At 37.6% G+C, this 27,146-nt stretch overlaps 1 protein-coding gene across 37 annotated transcripts in view; it reads right to left on the bottom strand.

The window, feature by feature from the left end:
• FAM13A (family with sequence similarity 13 member A) overlaps nucleotides 1-27,146 on the bottom strand; it is a 447,586-nt gene that overhangs the window by 244,970 nt on the left and 175,470 nt on the right. For all 37 annotated transcript variants that reach the window (XM_086406445.1, XM_086406444.1, XM_086406422.1 and 34 more), the window contains one exon: nucleotides 26,664-26,841. In XM_086406445.1, coding sequence (XP_086262571.1) covers nucleotides 26,664-26,841 — 178 coding nt within the window. The remainder of the gene's footprint in view (nucleotides 1-26,663; nucleotides 26,842-27,146) is intronic.

Consider the following 27,146-nt stretch of genomic DNA (forward strand, 5'->3'; position numbering starts at 1 on the left):
GTCCAAGGGACTCCCAAGACTCTTCTCCAACACCACAGTTCAAAAGCATCAATTCTTCGGCACTCAGCTTTATTCACAGTCCAACTCTCACATCCATACATGATCACTGGAAAAACCATAGCCTTGACTAGACGAATTTTTGTTGGCAAAGTAATGTCTCTGCTTTTCAATATGCTATCTAGGTTGGTCATAACTTTCCTTCCAAGGAGTAAGCGTCTTTTAATTTCATGGCTGCAGTCACTATCTGCAGTGATTTTGGAGCCCCCCAAAATAAAGTCTGACACTGTTTCCACTGTTTCCCCATCTATTTCTCATGAAGTGATGGGACCAGATGCCATGGTCTTAGTTTTCTCAATGTTGAGTTTTAAGCCAACTTTTTCACTCTCCTCTTTCATTTTCATCAAGAGGCTTTTGAGTTCCTCCTCACTTTCTGCCATAAGGGTGGTGTCATCTGCATATCTGAGGTTATTGATATTTCTCCAGGCAATCTTGATTCCAGCTTGTGTTTCTTCCAGTCCAGTGTTTCTCATGATGTACTCTGCATATAAGTTAAATAAGCAGGGTGACAATATACAGCCTTGACGTACTCCTTTTCCTATTTGGAACCAGTCTGTTGTTCCACGTCCAGTTCTAACTGTTGTTTCCTGACCTGCATATAGGTTTCTTAAGAGGCAGGTTAGGTGGTCTGGTATTCCCAACTTTTTCAGAATTTTCCACAGTATTAGGGAAATGCAAATCAAAATTACCATGAGGTATCACCTCCCACTAGTCAATATCACCATCATCAAAAAATATACAACAATAAATGTTGGCAAGGGTATGAAGTAATGGGAACACTTCTATATTGTTGGTGGGAATGTAAATTGGTATGGGCACTATGGACAACCGTATGGAGTTTCCTTAAAAACTTAAAACAGAAGCACCATATAATCCAGAATTACTACTCCTGGATATATACCCAGAGAAAATCATAATTTGAAAAGATACACACACTCTAATGTTCATTGCAGCACTATTTACAATAGCCAGGACATGGAAGCAGCCTAAATGTCCATCGACAGAGGAATGGATAAGAAAGATATGGTACATATATATACAATGAAATATTACTCAGCCATAAAAAGGAATGACATAGTGCTATTTGAGGCAACATGGAGGAACCTAGAGACTGTCATACTGAGTGAAGTAAGTCAGACACAGAAAGATAAATATCAGATGATACTGCTTATATGTGGAACCTAAAAAAAAAGCATACAAAGAATCTGTTTACAAAAGAGAAATAGTCACAGATGTGGAAAACAGACTTACAGTTATCAAGGGGGGAAAAGGGTGGGGAGGGATAAATTGAGAGACTGGGATAGACATATATACATCACTATATATAAAAAGGTAACTAATAAGAATCTACTGTATAGCACAGGTAACTCTATTCAATACTCTGTAATGCCCTATATGGGAATAGAAATGAAAAGGAGTAGATATATGTATAACTTATTCACTTTGCAATATAGCAGAAACTAATACAGCAGTTAATTATACTCCAATAAATATTTTAAAAAGAGAATTAATGGTGAATATTTGTTCAAAGAATTCTTTAAAATAATAAAAATTATATCCTCTAATTCATAATCTTATCATTTCTAAAAATTCTGGCCATATAAATGGTGAGTAAATGGCCATATACTTTAGGTGAGAATTTCAGCTCTTTACTAAATAAGAAGTCAATCTATCTCAAAAAAAAAAAAAAAAAAAAACACCATAGTGCCCATACCAATTTACATTCCCACCCAGTCTTTAAACTTTCAGTTTAAACTCCCCAAAGCCAAAGAATTGATGCTTTTGAGCTGTGGTGTTGGAGAAGACTCTTGAGAGTCCCTTGGACTACAAGCAGATCAAATCAGTCAATCCTAAAGGAAATCAGTCCTGAATGTTCATTGGAAGGACTGATGCTGAAGCTGAAGCTCCAATACTTTGGCCACCTGATGTGAAGAACCGACTCATTAGAAAAGACCCTGATGCTGGGAAAGATTGAAGGCAGAAGGAGAAGGGGACGACAGAGGATGAGATGGTTGGATGGTATCACCGACTCAATGGACATGAATTTGAGTAAGCTCCAGGAGTTGGTGATGGACAGGGAAGCCTGGTGTACTGCAGTCCATGGGGTCACAAAGAACTGGACACGACTGAGTGACTGAACTGAACTGAAACTCCCAGTGCGCCCAATGTTCCTGTTGGTGCAGCTAAGCAAAACTCAAGCTAAATGCTGCAGACTAGGTTTCACATGGTCAATACTATCAGTATATTCTTATAACTAAATCTGACCCTATCCTGTCTCAGGGTACACATGAACTCTAATAAGAAAAGCACTATTGCTGGCTTTAATTTCTTCAGGGAAAGCTGTTTTTATATAGACAGAACTAGAACAGGTATCCAACTAATTACACAATATAAAGAAGAGGGAACTCAGAGCAGAGCTGAAGATGAGCTACTATTTAACTGAGTCACCGTGAGCTTTACAAAATTTGAAATAGGGCCATTATTTCCATTATAGCCTACAGCTGGATGATGAGTTTTCATGAAACAATGAAAATGTGTGAGATCTCAGGATTCCAAAATCCAAAAAGAAAACTCAACAGATTATAGTATTATATGAATTATTCAATTAGAGTTCAACAGAAATCAATTTTTAAAATAAAGTATAATGGTATGGGTTGTCAGTGCATTTTAACATGTTTGATGTGATGGGGTGTGGGGCTGTTAAAAAGGAGTTTAAAAGACCTAGGAAATTCTGTGAAAACAAAAAAGGTCTAGAAAAGCAATATATTAAAATAAATGTAAGCAATATTTTAAAAAATGTTTAAAAGTACATCTACAAGCAAGATTAATCCCCTAGATTAATCCATGCACAAAGAAATTATATTGGTTTATATTAGAAGTGAATATCATAATTATATTTAGGAAATAATAGTGCCTAACCTTTTATATGTCCCTGCACATTTTTCTTTCTTCCAAAATATACTTTTTTCCTACCTTTAGGGCAAATTTCCTGCTACAATACTGTCAATTGACTTGAAGCCCTATCATGGGGAAATTTACAAACTAAAGAGAATCTGGTTTTCTAGAAAATCACTAAACTGTAATCATATAATATGAATAGGTTCCAGGAACTGTTCTAAGCTTTATATGCATTATACATATATAGCTATATATACATTTACATACACATATATTCGCATATGCTAACAACTACTAAATAGGATAGCTAATACTATTATTTCTAGTTTGCAACAAAAGAAATGAGAGGTTAAAAAACTTGTCCAAGATCCTACTTTTAGAAAGTAATGAAGTAAAGTTTAAACCAAGACAGTCTGGCTATGTCAACCGTTTTAATTTTTATTTCTAATTAGAGGTTACTTACTTTATAATATTGTGATGGTTTTTGCCTGTGATGGTTTCTTCATTCAACACTGGCCATAGGTATACATATGCCTCTCTCTAGAACCTTCCTCCCACCTTACACTGTCTTTCTATGCCAAATTACATAAAACTTGAACCACGTCTTATTACATCTTGATTTACCACAGAATAGTTCCCATGACCCATCAAGATAATTCTTTAGGCTTACCAAGGGACAAATTTTTGCTTACTAGCTACATTAAGAAGAATGAGATATCATATCACCAGTTTCTCTTTAACGATGAACAGGGTCTCTGTTTTTTCCAACTGTAACTGTTAAATCTTTAAAAATCAAAGTGATGTGACATTCTACCTGAGCTCAATCTGAAACAAATATATTCCAATCAACATGTTATTCAATCACAGATTCTAGAGAACTCATCAAAAGCTAAGTCCTCCATCATTTACATTCTACTTTGACAACAAGCTAAGTCCTCCATCATTTACATTCTACTTTGACAACAAACCTATCTGCACCCCCCCACTTTTGTTATCTAATAGAAACTTTAGAGGAGGCAAGACAAATTTAACAAAGACTGTAAGTTATGGTAAAAAGCTGAGAAGCTTAAAAATTTAAAATTTAAAAATCCAAGTTGAAAAATTCAGCCAGTCATAATTTATATTAATGCACCTTAAAATGACTACTCATTCTACAAACAGAGCGTTTTTTTCCTTCATTCCAGAGGTAGACTTATTTTTATGCTTCTCATAATATTTTCTTAATAGTGTTATTCTGAAGATTGTTCTTTTGTAAACAATAAGAAGTGTCATTATGTGTAAACAATGAATGATGCAAATGATCACTATATCTGCATATCCAGGATTCTTTTCTCAGTTCTCTTTCTCCTTGATCCCTTTCTATAGTTCATTATTTCCTGAAATTCCATTTTCTTTGGCTTTGGTGGTGCTTCACTAGCTTATATTCCTCTTATCTCTCCAAATGTTTTTTCTTATCACTTAGTATAGAAATTTCCCAGCATGCCATTGTTTTTGAAGAGTCTGTCCAGTTTGTCTTCAAGAAGACAATGAATGACTTCCAAACTCTAGCTCAGCCAGATTTTACTCTTATCTAATTACAGCTGCTTAGCTCTTGATCCCTAATGGATAATTCTTGGGAAGTAGTAGGAGAAGAAGAGAGGCTACACAAGAAATTGTGGACCAAATCACTTAAAGACTTTGAATGTTATGGTGGAAGAAAGAAATATCCTTGAATTAAAGTCTTGGAAATAAGAGAGGGAGGGGATCTGATTTATATTTCAAATAGGTATTTTAGTAACAGTGTGGATTTGGACTGTATGAGTGAGAGGGAAAAGGAAAACCAGTTAAGAAGTTATCAAAATCAAAGAGGAAATGAAGAGAATGTGGAGGATGCTGAGAACACTAAAAGGGAGAAAGAACTCTAAGTCAGCTAAATTTGAATGAGTCACAAGCCACTGCCCTGGCATACACACTCATATATTCACATGATTGGGATCTCTATTACAAACCCCACTGCAACACTTATCACAACTGTAATTCAATAATTATTTAAGGAGTCTCTCTGTTCCCCCAGAGAGTACAAGCTCCCTGAGGGTCTGAACCATGTTGTTTTGCCAAGAGCTGGCACATGGTCTGCTAGTACATAGTATGTACTCAAAAATATTTGGTAAGTTAATAAATTTGCCAAATATATAAAAATTCTAGAAACCTAAAGTCACAACAAAATCATAATGCTGAAAAGAAATTCATGTATCACCTAATAGCAAATAAAAGGTAAGAAAAGTTAAATGACTGTTTCAAGTCACAAAACTAATTTAATAACAGAGGGACTCATAGCATTCTGCTCCTCTATGACTAGAGGGAAAAAAAGAACCTGCACATACAGAAGGTAGATATGGGGGTATAATTCTGGAGATTATTATATAAGTGTACATACACACGCCCACATGTAATGCTGAGAATATAAATTTGTCACTGGATTTTGTCAACAGCTAGGAAATATGTCTCAATGCAGATATTTATATATATTTGCATGTGTGCCTAAATCTGTCGCTTGTGATTACTGAAAGATGATGACAAAAGTTTGAAAGGTCAATGGTTATTTTTAAGATTATGCTCAAGCAAGACATATGGCACTAGTTTTTACTTGAAATCTTACAGACAGCAGCCATGACATTAATAAATTGAATTTTCTTTTAGAGGTATGAAAAATATGTAAAACATTCAAAGTTAGCATTTCTGGTATTACCTGGGATTACTGGATTTTTCACTGTATATTTGACAACTTTACATATTTTTTCCATGCATCTACAATTTTAGGAAAAAATATGTAAGTAAAAATTGGACTAAATGGGGAGATACGTCATTTTACTGAATGAATGGCTCAACATTAAATATCTCAACTATACCTAATTAAACTTAAAAATCAATGGAAATTTCTTAATCTAGAAAAATATTCTGACATTATGGGAGAATATATGCTTATAATTACCCAGGAAAATCCTGAAAAAGAAAACTGAAGTGGAAGAATACCATTTTTAAAGTAAAAATGTTTATATTGCTCATTCTTTTAACTATTAAAAGTGAATTCAGTACCTAAATATTTTAAAAATTATAAATATGTTGAGATAAAATATAGGAGAATATTTAATAATTTTAGATTCCCATACCATACCATTTCTAATATCCAAATATATTCAAGATTTAATTATGAAAATACAATACTACAAAAATATTGAGACAATATAAGCAAATATCCTATAACTTTGATGTAGGTCTTTTCTGGATAACACCAAACCCAAACAACACAAATTGATATACAGGATTAATAAAAGTTTTAAACTTCTTTATGGCAAAGAGAATTATGAGGTTCAACTGTGATTTACAAGGTGTGAGTATTTTCAATACATAACAATAGAGTAATAGCTGTACTACTAAAGGAACTCTTACAAATCAGTTACCTGAAAGAAAACTCCCACTAGCTTAGAAAAACTGAAAAAAAGACAATTCACAGAAGAAAAATTGTGTGGGGACTCAAGCTTAAATAGGTTAAACCTCACAATAAATATGTAAAATTCTTTATGAGAAATAACATTCACTTACTATATTGAAAAATATGAAAAAGAATGATAACATCAGTACTGGAGAAGGTGTGGGAATGGGAACACATTTGGAGGTGGCTGCTCCAGCGTGAACTGGTACAACCTCTCAATGAAAAAAAATTTTGATGAGACAAATATTCTTTGACTAGGCAAGTCCACTTCCAAAAGTACATTCAAAGAAAATAGTGAAGTGTGAAAAATGTATGTTCAAGAATAGTCTCTGCAATGCTGTTTATAGGGGAAGGAGTTACTGAGCGGTGATTAAGAGCTTGGAATCGAGGAGCCAGACTGTCTGGATTTAGACTTCTGATGCAATCCTCTTCCTACCCATGTGATCTTCAGCAAGTTAAACTTTCTGTGCTTCAGTTTCTTCATGAGCAGAAACAATAATAGTAATTGCCTAATAGCATTTTAAGAATAAAATAGGCAAGCAAAAAAAACACACCCAGAACATTGCCAGGAACTTAGTAAGCACTCAATAAATGTTACCTATTATTATTATTATTGCTGAGAAAAAAATTCTGAAATGCTATTTACAGGGATGGCTTAAGTAAAGCATATTGATCAAAAGATCAGAACACTATGCAGTCCTTAGAAATGATGAGGTGAAATTACAAGTATGGAAAAATGCCACCATAGATGACATTAAATTTTTAAATAAAGGTGATAAAGTATTAATATACTACCCCATCTTTAACCAAACAAACGCAAATATATATGTGAGCATGCAGAGAAAAGAATATGGAAGCATGTAAACCAAAGTATGAACAGTGACTGAATCTGGGTATAGAATTATGGATGATTTTCATTTTCATCCCTATATTTGTGGCTTTAGGGTATGAAAAAAGTTTTTTTTTTAATTAATATATGTTACCTTCATAATATAAAATGAACATACCCATTTTGGAAAAAAAGGCAACTGGAAAGTTAATTATCACAATTAGAAGTGACGAGGGATTGATAATGCAGTTCAGGCAATGAAATAACCAGGGAAGGGATAGGTCCAGGTTTCATCAGAGGAAGACCAAATTCTCCAATTATCCACTCTTTAATTGCTAAAAAACATGTTTACAGATGATGATGATATATACAGTTGTGCTAAAAATTATATGAATGGCTTGGATTTTACAAACAGATATGTTAACAGGCTATGAATACATGAGACTAGGGCTTGGGCTTAATTTTTTAAAAGATCAACCATCTACATTTTTCAATCTGAATTGCCAATTTCCCAAAAGTAACATTTAGGCCACCAACCAAACAAAGTTGCTTAGCAGCAGTAGATGACAGGATGATGGTAATATTATTAGGCTTATCTGTTTATGTCTACAAATTTAGCTGAACTCATCTAATATTAATTGATGCAGTCCAAATACCTAATTACACACATATGCACACACACATCATGTAACCATAGGTTACGAGTTATTGACTTGGTACCACTAACTGTGTTATTTTTCTGAAAGATTTGAAAGAGGTCAAGGAGAAGCCCCAGCAAGACAGTAGGAGGGGCAAATTTGCATTTAGAACAAACCCCATTCCCGCCAGAGACACTCAGAGGGCTCAAACAAACCTTGTGTGCACCAGGGTCCAGAGGCCCCACAGAGAGTGGGACAGACCTGTGTTTGAGTGTCTCCTGCCGAGGTACAGGTCAGCAGTGGGCTGCCACAGAGGCAGGGGCTCTGGGTGCAGCAGACTAGGGTATGGCATAAGCCCTTTTGGAAGAGGTCACCATTAACCCCACCATAGAGCTGCCAGAACTTACACAGGACTGGGAAATAGACTCTTGGAGTCTAAACAGAACCTGTGTGCACCAGGACCCAGGAGAAAGGAGCAGTGACCCCACAAGAGACTGACCCAGATTTGCCCAAAAGTGTCTGTCTTCGGCAGAGGCGTGGGTTGGTGGCGGCCTGCTGCAGGGTTGGGGGTACTGAGTGTAGTAGTACATGCATAGGAACTTTTGAAGAGGTCGCCATTATCTTCATTACCTCCACCATAGTTTGGCCCCAGGTAAATAGCAGGGAGGGAACACAGCTCCATCTATCAACAGAAAATTGGATTAAAGATTTATGGAGCATGGCCCTGCCCATCAGAACAAGACCCAGTTTCCCCCTCAGTCAGTGTCTCAGGGAAGCTGCCATAAGCCTCTTATCCTTCTCCATCAGTGGGCAGACAGGATGAAAACCACAATCATAGAAAACTAACCAATCTGATCACATAGACCACAGCCTTGTGTAACTCAATGAAACTATGAGCCATGCCGTGTAGGGCCACTCAAGACGGACAGGTCATGGTGGAGAGTTCTGACAAAATGTGGTCCACTGGAGAAGGGAATGGCAAACCACTTCAGTATTCTTGCCTTGAGAACCCCATGAACAGTATGAAAAGGCAAAAAGATAGGAGACTGAAAGATGACTTCCCCAGGTTGGTATGTACCCAGTATGCTACCGGTGATCAGTGGAAAAATAACTCCAGAAAGAATGAAGAGATGGAGCCAAAGCAAAAACACTACCCAGTTGCGGATGTGAATGGTGATAGAAGCAAAGTCCAATGCTGTAAAGAGCAATATTGCATAGGAACCTGGAATGTTAGGTCCATGAATCAAGACAAATTGGAAGTGGTCAAATAGGAGACATTTTAGGAATCAGCAAACTAAAATGGACTGGAATGGGTGAATCTAACTCAAATGATCATTATATCTACTACTGTGGGCAAGAACTCCTTAGAAGAAATGGGGTAGCCGTCATAGTCAACAAGAGAGTCCAAAATGGAGTACTTGGATGCAATCTCAAAAACGACAGAATGATCTCTGTTCATTCAATATTATAGTAATCCAAGTCTATGCCTCAACGAGTAATGCTGAAGCTCAAGTTGAACAGTTCTGTGAAGACTTTCTAGAACTAACACCCCAAAGAGATGTGCTTTTCATTATAGGGAACTGGAATGCAAAAGTGGGAAGTCAAGAGATACCTGGAGTAACAGGCAAATTTGGCCTTGGAGTACAGAAAGAAGCAGGGCAAAAGTTAATAGAGTTTTGCCAAGAGAATGCACTGGTCATAGCAAACACCCTCTTCCAAAAACACAAGAGAAGACTCTACACATGGACATCACCAGATAGTCAATACTGAAATCAGACTGATTATATTCTTTGCAGAAAGATGGAGAAGTTCTATACAGTCAGCATAAACAAGACTAGGAGCTGACTGTGGCTTAGATGATGAACTCCTTATTGCCAAATTCAGACTTAAGTTGAAGAAAGTAGGGAAAACCATTAGACCATTCAGGTATCAAATCCCTTACGATTATACAGTGGAAGTGACAAATAGATTCAGGGGATTAGATCTGATAGACAGGGTGCCTGATGAACTATGGACGGAAGTTCATCACATTGTACAGGAGACAGGAATCAAGACCATCCCCAAGAAAAAGAAATGCAAAAAAGCAAAATGGCTGTCTGAGGAGGCCTTACAAATAGCTGTGAAAAGAAGAGAAGCGAAAAGCAAAGGAGAAAAAGAAAGATACACACATTTGAATGCAGAGTTCCAAAGAATAGCAAGGAGAGATAAGAAAGCCTTCCTTAGTGATCAGTGCAAAGAAATGGAGGAAAACAATAGAATGGGAAAGACTAGAGATCTCTTTGAGAAAATTAGAGATACCAAGGGGACATTTCATGCAAAAATGGGCACAATAAAGGACAGAAATAGTATGGACCTAACAGAAGCAGAAGATATTAAAAAGAGGTGGCAAGAATACACAGAAGAACTGTACAAAAAAGATTCTCATGACCTAGATAACCATGATGGTGTGCTCACTCACCTAGAGCCAGACATCCTGGGATGCGAAGTCAAGTGGGCCTTAGGAAGCATCACTACAAACAAAGCTAGTGGAGGTGATGGAATTCCAGTTGAGCTATTTCAAATCCTGGAAGATGATGCTGTGAAAGTGCTGCACTCAACATGCCACTAAATTTGGAAAACTCAGCAGTGGACACAGGACTGGAAAAGGTCAGTTTCCATTCCAATCCCAAAGAAGGGCAGTGGCAAAGAATGTTCAAACTACTGCACAATTGCACTCATCTCACACGCTGGTAAAGTATGCTCAAAATACTCAGAGGTTTCAACAATATGTTAACCATGAGCTTCCAGATGTTCAAGCTGGATTTAGACAAGGCAGAGGAACCAGAGATCAAATTGCCAACATCCGCTGGATCATGGAAAAGCAAGAGGGTTCCAGAAAAACATCTATTTCTACTTTATTGACTATCCAAAGCCTTTGACTGTGTGGATCACAACAAACTGTGGAAAATTTTGAAAGAGATGGGAATACAGACCACCTGACCTGCCTCTTGAGAAACCTGTATGCAGGTCAGGAAGCAACAGTTAGAACTGGACATGGAACAACAGACTGGTTCCAAATAGGAAAAGGAGTACATCAAGGCTGTATATTGTCACCCTGCTTATTTAACTTATATGCAGAGTACATCATGAGAAACGCTGGGCTGGATGAAGCACAAGCTAGAATCAAGATTGCCTGGAGAAATATCAATAACTTCAGATATCCGGATGACACCAACCTCATGGCAGAAAGCAAAGAAGAACTAAAGAGCCTCTTGATGAAAGGGAAAGTGGAGAGTGAAAAAGTTGAATTAAAACTCAACATTCAGAAAACTAAGATCATGGCATCCAGTCCCATCACTTCATGGCACATAGCTGGGGAAACAGTGAGAGACTTTATTCTGGGGGCTCCAAAATCACTGCAGACGGTGATTGCAGCAATGAAATTAAAAGGCGCTTACTCCTTGGAATAAAAGTTATGACCAACCTAAACAGCATATTAAAAACAGAGAAATTACTTTGCCAACACAGTTCCGTCTAGTCAAAGCTACAGTTTTTCCAGTAGTCACGTGTGGATGTGAGAGTGGACTATAAAGAAATGAGTGCCAAAGAATTGATGCTTTTGAACTGTGGTGTTGGAGAAGACTCTTGAGAGTCCCTTGGACTGCAAGCAGATCCAATCAGTCCATCCCAAAGGCAATCAGTCTTGAATATTCATTGGAAAGACTGATGCTGAAGCTGAAACTCCACTACTTTGGCCACCTGATATGAAGAACTGACTCACTGGTAAAGACACTGATGCTGGGAAAGATTGAAGGCAGGAGTATAAGGGGACGACAGAGGATGAGATGGATGGCATCACCAACTCACTGGACACGAGTTTGAGTAAACCCTGGGAGTTGGTGATGGACAGGGATGCCTGGAGTGCTGCAGTTCATGGGGTCACAAAGAGTCAGACATGACAGAGCGACTTAACTGAATGGAATAGCAGTTTTAAGACTATTTTGATGCTGCCTCTAAGCAAAAACATAGTATCTCAGAAGCACATTTCGAAGGCCTTATTATTAAAAATCTAAGACTGATTAATCTCTGAGCATCAGAAAGACCTTTAATATTACTGATTAACTTATTAACATTTAAATATTTGTTTCAAAGGATGGGATTAATTTATAGATCTCTAAACAAAAAACAAGGAAAGCAAAGGGATGAGGTAGAATTTGATCAAAACGGCTTACTTATCTGTAGAAATCAGCAGATCTGCTTTAATTACTAGATATTTTGATGTCATTGATTTTATTAAATGATGGAAACTGTATACAGCTGATTTAATGCCAAGGGTCTACATAATGAGTTTAATGCAAAATGTGAAGAATATTAACCCCCTCAAACTCTCAGCAAAAGCATCATTAGAGGGTATTTGGTCTCTTCATCAATGTCTATTTAACAGACAGATTTTAAAATTAAGAGTAAATACAAATATTTAGATTTTCCTAATATTCTCAGTTTTGAATAATTTTTCTCAAAGGAAACTTGAAACTCAAAAGTGAAAGTGATAAGTGTTATTCACTCAGTTTTGTCTGACTCTTTGTGATCCCAAGGACTGTAGCTTGCCAAGCTCCTCTGTCCATGGAATTCTCCAAACAAGAAGAATGGAGTAGTTAGCCACTCCCTTCCCCAGGGATCTTCCCGACCCAGGGATGGAGACCAGGTCTCCTGCATTGCAGGAGAATTCTTTACAGTCTGAGTCACTGGGAAAGCCCCCAAACTCAAAGGATTCATGTAATAATAGTGAAGAAGTAAAAATTTTATAGTGGCTGCTGCTGCTAAGTCGCTTCAGTCGTGTCTGACTCTGTGCGACCCCATAGACGGCAGCCCATCAGGCTCCCCCGTCCCTGGGATTCTCTAGGCAAGAACACTGGAGTGGGTTGCCATTCCCTTCTCCAATGCATGAAAGTGAAAAGTGAAAGGGAAGTCGCTCAGTCGTGTCTGACTCTTCGCGACCTCATGGACTGCAGCCCACCAGGCTCCTCCATCCACGGGATTTTCCAGGCAAGAGTACTGGAGTGGATTGCCATTGCCTTCTCCATTTATAGTGGAGTTGCTGTTTATGAGGAAATCAGGTTCCAAAGCTGGAATGTGGAAAAAAAATCATGCATAGCCAATGTTATTCTTTAAAATTCTTAAAGTACAATAGCCTCACCATGTCTAAAGAAAATAGTTTTCTTCCTGTATTGTTACAGCCTGCTGGGTCTTCAGGTACACAGTGCCTTAGAGCAGATTCTCAACAAAAACAAACAAAACAAAAAACATCTGAGACTGAGGCAAGGATGGGAATGTTAGTAGATTACTTTGAAGTAGGGGACAGGTTAGCAAGGGTGAGGAAAAGCAGCAAGTGGGGATGTCAAACAAGAAACAATATGCATAGCTATTTTACAAGAATACCAAGACACACAACAGTTCATTTAAAAGATGCTGTGTTTGAGAGCCTGGAATTCACTAGATGGGATACAAGGGGAGAGAGGCTATGGGATGGAAGATTCCACAGAAGGGAGAAAGCAGGCATCTACCTGGTTTCCTCCTCACTCCTGTTCCCCAATGCTATGGTTCACTCAGAGACATTTAACTGTTCTAGACTTCCAAGTTACTTTATCCAGTCCATCAGGAATTCAAATCCTAGTCCAGGGCCCAGAAGTGATGGGGGAAGCTATGGGCAGGTGGCTGTTTGGCTCAACTGCAAGGCAGAAACCCAAGGAAAGGACCCAGCATTCCCAAAGCAGGTGAAAAATCAATCCCTGGACTTCTCTGGTGGTACAGGGTTAAGAATTCACCTGCCAATGCACAGGATGTGAGTTTGATCCCTACCCTGGAAAGATTCCATATGCCACAGGGCAACTAAGTCCACGAGCTACAACTACTGAGCCCACCTGCCTAGAGCTCATGCTCCAAAACAAGAGAAGCGAGCACACCCCAACCTGAGAGTAGTCCCTGTGTGCAGCAACAAAGACCAAGTGAAGCCAAAAATAAATAACACGACAAAAATAAAATTTAAAAACCCCAAACTTAAAAAAAAAAAAAAATCCCTGGTGGTAGATTGGTCCTGGAGGTTGGTAAATACCAAGGCAATCTAGGGGAGGTCACAAGATACATGTCTAATAATTTGAAGAAGTTGGTTTGCATTTAGACGTTTTACTAGATAAGAAAAAATATTTTCCTTAAATATTAAAAGACATATTCAATACTCTAAGAAATAATATATTTCAGAAGAAAGTAAAAACTAAGACAAATGAAGTAAAAAGAAAGTCATGCCTCTTGTATTGTTTCTAAGGAGCCCAATTCATTAAGCTTGGTATGATGGCAAAACCTGATCTTCCCCTTAAAGCAACTAACTGTACATATACTTCAATACCACTTTATCAATTATCTAATAGGCACCAGGACTTTCTCTTATGGTCTCACTTAAGTTTCAAAGCAAATTCTGTAGGTCCCATTTTACAGAAAACTTAACAGAATAACAAAGCAGAAAGTCAAACCTACCAAATCACAGAACAAAGACTAGCATAATTTTTTTATTATGCCATGTTATCCAAACCACTGAAAATCCAGTACCCATTTTAATAATTATCAACACTTGGAAAAAGAAATTTCTTCCAATCTCTAACAATAACATTCTTTAGGAGGACTTGTACTTGTCTTAGAAACCAGAATAGGCATCTGCCACCACCAAGGCGGGGCTGAACAGGGAGGCACAGGCTGCACTGCTTAGGGTAAGGACGGGGCCTGAATGCCCTGAGGGTAATCTGAGGGAGCTAACTGAGATAGCAACCCAAACTGTGGGATAGCCAAAGAGAGAGAAAGAGAGAGACAGAGAACTTTCCTGCAAAAAGCCCTAACCTAAGGCACTGCCAGGCCCGCTCACAGAACAAAGGACTGAGTGAATACCAGAGGAGATCAAGCTGGCTGTGGACTGGCCCGTGCCCCACCAGAGACAGAGAGGCAGGCAGGTGGCATCTCGGCCTCAGAGACAGCATCCTCTACCAAACTGCGAGCAGGCTCCCAGTTGCTAACCAAGTCTTCTGGGATCTTGGACGGTTGACATCCACCAGGAGGGCTGCAGTGAGATCAGCTCTCCAGAAGAGACACACGGCACACCTGAGACAGGGGTCCTAGGAAACCGAAAGGCTGGGACAGGGGAGGCGATAAGACGCACCACACTTGGGGAGAGTGCGCTCACCAAGCACCTGGTCACCTGAGCTGCTCGGACCTGGGACGGGCACAAAACTAAGGCCTGACGGAGGCTGTGCCTTTGTGGAGTAACCAAGAACCTGAACCTGAGTGGCTTAGACCTGGGGAGTGCATGCAACCCAGGGCCCGCTTTAGACAGTTCTCCTGCAGAGCAACCTGGAGCCTGAGCAGTGTAGACTGGGAAAGCACACATGCTGGGGGCAAACCCAGTGTAGCTGAGACACTGCGAGCACTCCCCACACACCCCAGTGATATCTGTTTGCAGTGTTCCTCCCTCTCCACAGCACGACTGAAAAAGTGAGCCTAAATAAGTGACCACCTTTGCCCCCTTGTGTCAGGGCAGAAATTAGACACTGAAGAGACTTAGACTTGCAAACAGAAGAAGCCAAAATAAACAGAGGGAACCACTTTGGAAGTGACGTGCAACAGTTAAAACCCTGTAGTTAGCACGGAGTACATTGGAAGGGGTCTGTAGATCTTGAGAAGTATAAGCTAGAACAAGGAACTATCTGAAACTGAACTGATCCCACACTGCCTGCAACAGCTCCAGAGAAATTCATAGATATATTTTTACTATTATCATTTTTTAAATGTTTAATTTTTTAAATTTTTAAGTATTCTATTATTTCTTTAATATTCATTTTTATAATCTACTATTACCTCACAAAAAAAGACCTTATTTTTAAAGCAAACTTCATATATATTTTTTATAATTTTTGTGATTTTGTTTTTTTAATGTATTTTTGAGAGTCTAACCTCTACTCTAGATTTTTAATCTTTGCTTTTTGGTATTTGTTATTAATTTTGTACCTTTAAGAATCCAATCTTCAGTACCCATTTTTACTTAGGAGTGTGATTACTGGCTTGATTGCCCTCTCCCCCTTTTGACTCTTCTTTTTCTCCCTTAGGTCACCTCTATCTCCTCCCTCCCCCTTCTCTTCTCTACTTGACTCTGTGAATCTCTTTGGGTATTCTGGGCTGTGGAGAACACTTACGGAACTGATTACTAGCTAAATCTGTTCCTTTTGACCCCCCTCTTCTCCTCCTGGTCACCTCTATCTTCTTCCTCCCTCTTCTTTTCTCTATGTAACTCCGTGAACCTCTCTGGGTGTTCCAGGCTGTGGAGGGCACACAGGGATTTGTTTACTGGCTAGATTGCTCTCTCCCCTTTTGATTCCCCCTCTTCTCCTCCTGGTCACCTCTATCTCCCTTCTTCTCTTCTCCATGTAACTCAGCAAACCTTTCTGGATGTACCTCTTTGTGGAGAATCTTTTATCCATTAACCTAGATGTTTTATCAACAGTGCTGTATGGATGGAGAAGTCTTGAGGCTACTGTAAGAATAAGTCTGAAAACCAGAGATAGGAGGCTTAAGTCCAAAATCTGAGAATACCAGAGAACCCCTGGTGTTACATTAATTGATAAGAGCTCATCCAAAAGCATCCATACATACACTGAAACCAAGCTCCATCCAAGAGCCAACAAGTTCCAGAGAAAGACATACCATGCAAATTCTCCAGCAATGCAGGAACATAGCCTTGAGCTTTAATATACAGGCTGCCGAAAGTCACACCAAACCCCTAAACATCTCAAAACTCACTACTGGACACTTCATTGCATTCCAGAGAGAAGAAATCCAGCTCCACCCAGCAGAACACCTACGCAAGCTTCCCTAACCAGGAAACCTTGACAAGCCACTCGTCCAACACCACCCACAGGGAGGAATCTCCACAATAAAGAAGAACCACAAACTGCCAGAATATAGAAAGGCCACCCCAAACACAGAAATCTAAACAAGATGAAAAGGCAGAGAAATACTCAGCAGGTAAAGGAACATGATAAATGCCCACCAAACCAGACAAAAGAGGAGGCAATAGGGGTCTACCTGAAAAAGAATTCAGAATAATGACAGTAAAAATGATCCAAAATCTTGAAAACAAAATGGAGTTACAGATAAATAGCCTGGAAACAAGGACTGAGAAGATGCAAGAAAAGTTTAACAAGGACGGAGAAGAAATAAAAAAGAGTCAATCAATAATGAATAATGCAATAAATGAGATCAAAAACACTCTGGAGGGCAACAACAGTAGAATACTGAGGCAGAAGATAAGATAAGTGAGGTAGAAGATAGAATGGTAGAAATAAATAAAACAGAGAGGAAAAAAGAAAAAAGAATTAAAAGAAATGAGGACAACCTCAGAGACATGTTAAATGCCCCAACATTCGAATCATAGGAGTCCCAGAAGAAGAAGACAAAAAGAAAGGCCATGAGAAAATACATGAGGAGATAATAGTTGAAAACTTCCCTAAAATGGGGATGGAAATAGCCACCTAAGTCCAAGAAACCCAGAGAGCCCCAAACAGGATAAACCCAAGGTGAAACACCCCAAGACACATATTAATCAAATTAACAAAGATCAAACACAAAGAGCAAATATTAAAAGCAGCAAGGGAAAAACAACAAATAACACACAAGGGATTCCCATAAGAATAACAGCTGATCTTTCAATAGAAACTCTTCAGGCCTGGAGGGAATGGCAGGACATACTTTAAGTATGTGATGAAAGAAAATAACCTACAGCCCAGATTACTGTACTCAGCAAGGATCTCATTCAAATATAAAGGAGAAATCAAAAGCTTTACAGACAAAAAAGGCTGAGAGAATTCAGCACCACCAAATCAGCTCTTCAACAAATCTTAAAGGATCTTCTCTAGACAGGAAACACAGGAAAGGTATATAAACTTGAACCCAAAAAAACCAAAGTAAATGGCAATGGGATCACACTTATCAATAATTACCTTAAATGTAAATGGGTTGAATGCTCCAACCAAAAGACAAAGACTGGCTGAATGGATACAAAAATAAGACCCCTATATATATTGTCTACAAGAGACCCACCTCAAACCTAGAGACACATACAGACTGAAATGAAGGGCTGGAAAAAGATATTCCACGCAAATGGAGACCAAAAGAAAGCAGGAGTAGTAATACTCATATCAGATAAAATAAACATTGAAATATAGGCTGTGAAGAGAGAAAAAGAAGGACACTACATAATGATCAAAGGATCACTCCTAGAAGAAGATATAACAATTATAAATATATATGCACCCAACATAGGAACACTGCAATATGTAAGGCAAATGCTGCCAAGAATGAAAGGAGAAATTAACAATAACACAATAAAAGTGGGAGACTTTAATACCCCACTCACACCTATGGATAGATCAACTAAACAGAAAATTAGCAAGGAAACACAAACTTTAAAAGATGCAATGGACCAGTTAGACCTAATTGATATCTATAGGACATTTCACCCCAAAACAATGAATTTCACCTTTTTCTCAAGTGCACACAGAACCTTCTCCAAGATAGATCACATCCTGAGCTATAAATCTAGCCTTGGTAAATTCAAAAAATTGAAATTATATCAAGCATCTTTTCTTATCACAATGCAGTAAGATTAGATATCAACTACAGGAAAAAAAACTATTAAAAATGCCAACATATGGAGGCTAAACAACACATTTCTGAATAACCAACAAATCACAGAAGAAATCAAAAAAGAAATCAAAATATGTATAGAAACGAATGAAAATGAAAACACAACAATCCGAAACCTATGGATTCAGTAAAAGCAGTGCTAAGGGGAAGGTTCATAGCAATACAAGCCTACCTCAAGAAACAGGAGAGAAATCAAATAAATAACCTAACTCTACACCTAAAGCAACCAGAAAAGGAAGAAATGAAGCACCCCAGGTTAGTAGAAGGAAAGAAATTATAAAAATTAGGGCAGAAATAAATGCAAAAGAAACAAAGGAGACCATAGCCCAAATCAACAAAGCCTAAAGCTGGTTCTTTGAGAAGATAAAATAGACAAACCATTAGTCAGCCTCATCAAGAAACAAAGGGAGAAGAATCAAATCAACAAAATTAGAAATGAAAATGGAGAGATCACAATAGACAACACAGAAATACAAAGGATCATAAGAGACTACTATCAGCAACTATATGCCAAAAAAATGGACAACTTGGAAGAAATGGACAAATACTTAGAAAAGTATAACTTTCCAAAACTGGACCAGGAAGAAATAGAAAATCTTAACAGACCCATCACAAACACAGAAATTGAAACTGTAATCAGAAATCTTCCAGCAAACAAAAGCCCAGGACCAGATGGCTTCACAGATGAATTCTACCAAAAATTTAGAGAAGAGCTAACACTTATCCTACTCAAACTCTTCCAGAAAATTTCAGAGGAAGGTAAACTTCCAAACTCATTCTATGAGGCCACCATCACCCTAATACCAAAACCAGACAAAGATGCCAAAAAAAGAAAACTACAGGCCAATATCACTGATGAACATAGATGCAAAAATCCTTAACAAAATTCTAGAAAACAGAATTCAACAACATATTAAAAAGATCATACATCATGACCAAGTGGGCTTTATCCCAGGGATGCAAGAATTCTTCAAGATTTGCAAATCAATATGATACATCACATTAACAAATTGAAAGGTAAAAATCACATGATCATCTCAATAGATGCAGAGAAAGCCTTTGACAAAATTCAAGATTGATTTAAGATAAAAACCTCAGAAAGCAGGAATAGAAGGAACATACCTCAATAATACCTCATAATAAAAGCCATATATGATAAACCCACAGCAAAAATTATCCTTAATGGTGAAAAATTGAAAGCATTTCCCCTAAAGTCAGGAACAAGACAAGGGTGTGCACTCTCACCACTACTATTCAACATAGTTTTGGAAGTTTTAGCCACAGCAATCAGAGAAGACAAAGAAATACAAGGAATCCAGATTGGAAAAGAAGAAGTAAAACTCTCACTGTTTGCAGACGACATGATCCTCTACATAGAAAACCCTAAAGACTCTACCAGAAAATTACTTGAGCTAATCAATGAATATAGTAAAGTTGCAGGATATAATATTAACAAACAGAAATCCCTTGCATTCCTATACACTAACAATGAGAAAAACAGAAAGAGAAATTAAGGAAACAATTCCATTCACCATTGCAACGAAAATAATAAAATACTTAGGAATAATTCTACCTAAAGAAACAAAACACCTATATATAGAAAACTATAAAACACTGATGAAAGGAATCAAAGAGGACACAAATAGATGGAGAAATATACCATGCTCATGGATTGGAAGAATCAATACAGTGAAAATCAGTATACTATCAAAGCAATCTATAGATTCAATGCAATCCCTATCAAGCCACCAATGGTATTTTTTAGGGAATTAGAACAAATAATTTCACAATTTGTATGGAAATACAAAAAACGTTGAATAGCCTAAGCAATCTTGAGAAGAAGAATGGAACTGGAGAAATCAACCTGACTGACTTCAGGCTATACTACAAAGCTTCAGTCATCAAGACAGTATGGTACACACAAAGACAGAAATATAGATCAATGGAACAAAATAGAAAGCCCAGATATAAATCCATGCACCTATGAACATCTTATCTTTGACAAAGAAGGCAAGAATGTGCAATGGAGAAAAGACAATCTCTTTAACAAGTGGTGCTGGGAAAACTGGTCAACCACTTGTAAAACAATGAAACTAGAACACTTTCTAACACCATACACAAAAATAAACTCAAAATGGATTAAAGATCTAAACATATGACCAGAAACTATAAAACTCCTAGAGGAAAACATGGGCAAAACACTCTCTGATGTAAATCATAGCAGGATCCTCTATCACCCACTTCCCAGAGTAATGGAAATAAAAGCAAAAATAAACAGTGGGACCTAATTAAACTTAAAATCTTTTGCACAAGGAAGGAAACTATAAGCAAGGTGAAAGACAGCCTTCAGAATGGGAGAAAATAATAGGAAATGAACCAACTGACAAAGAATTAATCTCAAAAATATACAAACAACTCCTGCAGCTCAACTGCACAAAAAGTAAACGACCCAATCAAAAAATGGCCCAAAGAACTAAACAGACATTTCTTGAAAGAAGACATACAGATGGCTAACAAACACATGAAAAGGTGCTCAACATCACTCATGATCAGAGAAATGCAAGTCAAATCTACGATGAGGTACCATCTCATCCCAGTCAGAATAGCTGCCATCCAAAAATCTACAAACAATAAATGCTGGAGAGGGTGTGGAGAAAAGGGAACCCTCTTACACTGTTGGTGGGAATGCAAACTAGTACAGCCACTATGGAGAACAGTGTGGAGATTCCTTAAAAAACTGGAAATAGAACTGCCGTATGACCCAACAATCCCACTGCTGGGCATACACACCAAGGAAACCAGAATTGAAAGAGACACGTGTACCCCAATGTTCATCGCAGCACTGTTTACAATAGCCAGGACATGAAAGCAACCTAGATGTCCACTGGCAGAAGAGTTGATAAGAAAGCTGTGGTACAGTAACACAATGGAATCTTACTCAGCTATTAAAAAGGATGCATTTGAATCAGTTCTAATGAGGTGGATAAAACTGGAGCCTATTATACAGAGCAAAGTAAGCCAGAAAGAAAAACACCAATACAGTATACTAATGTATATATATGCAATTTAGAAAGATGGTTAATGATTATCCTATATACGAGACAGCAAAAGAGACACAGATGTATAGTACAGTCTTTTGGACTCTGTGGGAGAAAGCGAGGGTGGGATAATCTGAGAGAATAGCATTGAAATATGTATATTATGAAACAGATAGCCAGGCCAGGTTCAACGCCTGAGACAGGGTGGTCAGGGCTGGTGCACTGGGATATCCCAGAGGGATGGAATGGGGAGGGAGGTGGGAGGGGGGTTCAGGATGGGGAACACATGTAAACCCCTGGCTGATTCATGTTAATGTATGGCAAAAACCACTACAATATTGTAAAGTAATTAGGCTCCAATTAAAATAAATTAAAAAAAAGAAAGACATCCCATATTCATGGATTGGACGATCATCGGAAAAGCAAGAGAGTTCCAGGAAAAAAATCTATTTCTGCTTTATTGACTATGCCAATATGTGACTGTGTGGATCACAATAAACTGTGGAAACTTCTGAAAGAGATGGGAATACCAGACCACCTGACCTGCCTCTTGAGAAATCTGTATGCAGGTCAGGAAGCAACAGTTAGAACTGGACATGGAACAACAGACTGGTTCCAAATAGGAAAAGGAGTACATAAAGGCTGTATATTGTCACCCTGCTTATTTAACTTATATGCAGAGTACATCATGAGAAATGCTGGGCTGGAAGAAGCACAGGCTGGAATCAAGATTGCCGGGAGAAATATCAATCACCTCAGATATGCAGATGACACCACCCTTATGGCAGAAAGTGAAAAAGAACTAAAGAGCCTCTTGATGAAGGTGAAAGAGGAGAGTGAAAAGGTTGGCTTAAAACAACATTCAGAAAACGAAGATCATGGCATCTGGTCCCATCACTTCATGGGAAATAGATGGGGAAACAGTGGAAACAGTGTCAGACTTTATTTTTGGGGGCTCCAAAATCACTGCAGATCACCATCATACACTGCAGCCATGAAATTAAAAGACGCTTACTCCTTGGAAGGAAAGTTATGACCAACCTAGATAGCATATTCAAAAGCAGGGACATTACTTTGCCAACAAAGGTCCATCTAGTCAAGGCTATGGTTTTTCCAGTGGTCATGTATGGATGTGAGAGTTGGACTGTGAAGAAAGCTGAGCACCGAAGAATTGATGCTTTTGAACTGTGGTGTTGGAGAAGACTCTTGAGAGTCCCTTGGACTGCAAGGAGATCCAACCAGTCCATTCTGAAGGAGATCAGCCCTGGGATTTCTTTGGAAGGACTGATGCTGAAGCTGAAACTCCAGTACTTTGGCCACCTCATGTGTAGAGTTGATCACTGGAAAAGACTCTGATGCTGGGGGTGATTGGGGGCAGGAGGCGAAGGGGATGATAGAGGATGAGATGGCTGGATGGCATCACTGACTCGATGGACGTGAGTCTGAGTGAATTCTGGGAGTTGGTGATGGACAGGGAGGCCTGGCATGCTGCGATTCATGGGGTTGCAAAGAGTCAGACACGACTGAGCGACTGAACTGAACTGAATATAACAATAATACTCCCCAAACTGACCTACAGATTCAACAGAATTCCTATCAAAATCCCAGCTGGCTATTTTTTTTTTTTCTGCAGAAATTTATAATATGACTCTACAATTATTATGCAAACAAAAGGGGCAATCTTGAAAAAGAACAAAGTTGGAAGATGAACACTATTTGAATTCAAAACTTACTAAAAAGTGACAGGAATCAAGACAGTGTGGTAACCACATAAGGATAGACATATATCAATGGAATAAAACTGAAAGTGCATAAATAAGTCCTAACACTATAGTTCGGAGAAGGCGATGGCACCCCACTCCAGTACTCTTGCCTGGAAAATCCCATGGACGGAGGAGCCTGGTGGGCTGCAGTCCATGGGGTCGTGAAGAGTCGGACATGACTGAGCGACTTCACTTTCACTTTTCACTTTCATGCGTTGGAAGAGGAAATGGCAACCCACTCCAGTGTTCTTGCTTGGAGAATCCCAGGGACAGGGAAGCCTGGTGGGCTGCCGTCTCTGGAGTCGCACAGAGTCAGATACTACTGAAGCAACTTAGCAGCAGCAGCAGCAGCAACAATATAGTTAACCAATTTCTGACAAGAGTGCCAAGACAATTCAGTTTTCAACAAATGGTACTAGGACAATTGCACACCCACAGGCAAAAGAATGGAACTGGACTCCTTTCTTATACCACACAAAAATTAATTGCAAATTAACTCCATAGACTTAAGTGTAAGAGTTAAAACAATAAAGCTCTTTTAAAAAATCTTAACAAGTTAGGCAAAACCTTAGATACAATACCAAAAGCATACGTAACAATAGAAAAATTAAATATATTTGCCTTTATCAAAATTAAACATTTTCTGTTTGAAAGGATACCATTAAAATGAGACGACAACTCATAGGAGAAAATATATGCATATCCCACATCTGATAAGGGACTAATATCTAAAATATACAAAGGACTTTTACAATTCAATCATAAAGACAAAATCCAAGTAAAAACAGTCTGAGGATCTGAATAGACATTTTTCCAAAGATACACAAATGGTCAATAAGCATATAAGAAAATATTCAATGTCATTAGTCATCAGAGAAATGCAAATCAAAACCACAATTAGATACCACTTACCATGCAGACTCCAAAATTCCTCTTAAAGGGTAAAGATACGGAGAACAGGAAGGAAACATACAAACACCAGAAACAAATTCATTTATGCAGGAAAGTAATATGTGATTGAATTGGTATTGTAAATTAGCAAAGAGATGTACTACTCAATGAATGGTCTAGTAATAATTAGCTATCTACTGGAAGAAAAATCAAACTGGATCAAAAAATTCTAGAGAAAGTAAAAACCTAAGCATAAAAAGTCTATAAATGTGACAAAAGAAAAATATGTGTTATAATATTTTTATGATATATCACTATTAAGCAAGAGAACATAATTAATATTATTTAGAAATATTATTAAGACCTAAATCCTGATAAGCAAAAAGAGGAAGAGTTGATACATTAAATTAAAATTTAAAAAATTTATAAAGCACCATAAATAAAACTAAATGACAAACAACAGAATAGGATAAAATGTTTGCAATGTTTATAACAGACCAAAGATTATTTTCCAGAAGATCTAAGGAACTCCCACAAAGCAGTAAGAGAGCTGTACATAAAGAATCACACTCAGGATGTACACTATAATTCTGTTTTAGTATCAAAAAATTGACAACCTCAGCCCTCATCAACTGAGGTAGAGCTAAGTTAGAATAAATTCCCATTATCTAATAGTTAAAAGAATGAGGTTTATAGATCTTTTGACATTAAAAGTTCTAGTGCTACCATAAAAACAATCAAGCTTCACAGTACACACACACCTTGATCCCATTCATATTTTAAAATAGATTATGGCTGTGTTCAAAAAGGATACACACCTGGCTACTAATTTTCTCTCTAGAGAGGAGGTTGGAATGGGAGGAACTACTGGAGGATATTTTTATTCAATATACCTCTACACTGTTTGAATATTTTACAATGATAATATTACCTAGTCAACTAAATTTAATAACCTGTAACTGGAAATACATGTGAAAACATAGTAATTAAGAGTCACCTAGAAGTCTAGTATCCAGAACACCAATCATATATTACTGGTGTATTTTCTTCCAGCTTTATGATTGTAGATTTCTTAAAAATATCACCTTGTATCTAAAATTTATAGCATTTAATGAGGATTTCCCCTTTGGAAAAAAATCCTCCTCATCTACTGACCATCTCATTCTATTGACCATACAATGTATACATTGTTTTCGCCTAAGTTATTAAGAAAAGTATTTCATTTGTTGTTCAGTGCTTCATGATGTGAGAATTGTCCTTAAATGGCAGACTTTCTACCAATGATCTTTATTAACATTTATGGACTATATTCACTGACCTAACTGTGGTCACAGGAACTGAACTATTTTTTTCTTATCCTAAATATGGGAACTTCAAAATAAACCAAGTCTGCCTCTTTGGACTCAATCAGATAAATGAGTACAGCACTTAGTACTGTACTCAATAAACACGGTGCTCTCTCACATTACAAAGGAGATAGTTGTTCTAGGTAGAACTTTTCTCCACAGAAGACTGTAAATATCTTGCAACCCTGTAGTCACTATGATCTAAGCTAGAGTTTATATTTAGAGTCATCTGAAGATTGTACTATTACTAGTTCCATGCAGCTGAATGAGTCTGTAAATTAATGGAGTGGATAAGCAGATATACTATTAAAAAAAAAAAAAACTTGTTGAGAATTTCTTAGAGCTTTAAACTGTGAATGTTCTTTCTTCATCTTTCCTTATAAGTGGAAGGAATGTATTTGATATCAGCAATATTGATAGGAAAGCTAAAAGCAAAGTCTCTGGTTTTCAAGATCATATTTCGTGTATTAATGATTAAACACCTTTGAGGAATAACAGGGAAAATATAAAGCTTTATGAAAAGTTCTTGTGCCTAGTGATATAGCATCTACCAAGGAGATTAGTTTATTTCTAATCTATTCCTAGAAAACAAATGTAGCTGAAGTTACATTTTTCTGTCACTGACATATTCCACTTGTTACTTTCCACCCATTAGCAATGATTTACAAAAAAATTACATACTATATCAAACTCATTCCCTCTTTTTCTAATCAATTTTTTAAATTGATTTTTAAATGTTGTTTTTAATAAAAGTAATACTAATTCCCAGAATTTTAAATAAAGTTGTTTGAAACATTAAAAATTATGGTTTCATAAAAAGGCACAGCTTCCTTCTCAAAAATTGGGATTAAAAAAAGGCTAAAATGCCCAATACCAAGACGGAATTTCTCCAATATAAACTGGTTGACTTCTTAGTCCGAAATATGCTTCTACATCGCAGTAATTTTAGGCAGTTATAAAGGAAAAGGGGATACGTGATGAAACTAACAGCAAAAGTTCACCAACTTACTGAAAGCAATTTGGCCCAAATACAGTGGCAAGATTGTGAACATTCATGCGGTTCTGCACATGGTGCTTGGCTACTTTCGTCAAGAACTGGCAAAGGTACTTGAGGAGGCAGTAGTGGGTATCTGGCAGCTCTTCTATTAAGGCTCTTAAGTTACTCTCTTGAGCATCATTTCTGTCATCTGGGAAAAAAAAAAAGAAGAAAAATTGTTCTCAGGTATATTTAACAGTAGTAAAAAAGATACACAAGTACAATATATCCCAACATTTAATTCAGAAATCATTTCCAGGGACTGAGATGTGACATTATAAAGAGGCATTTTTGCTTTTTCTTTGATCCTCAAGCATTTAATTTTCAAGAATAACTGACTTATTCAAGACATCCTGAAAACCACAAGCTTTTTATTCAGTGAATAAAATAGGGTGGTATTTCAATTCTGTGTTTTCTTGCCATAAATTAAGATAACGGCTGGACTTTTATCCATAG

Source organism: Bos grunniens, chromosome 6 (assembly GCF_055505025.1).
Source record: "Bos grunniens cultivar Pamir isolate PY7600 chromosome 6, Bosgru_T2T1.0, whole genome shotgun sequence".
Classification (NCBI taxonomy): Eukaryota; Metazoa; Chordata; class Mammalia; order Artiodactyla; family Bovidae; genus Bos; species Bos grunniens.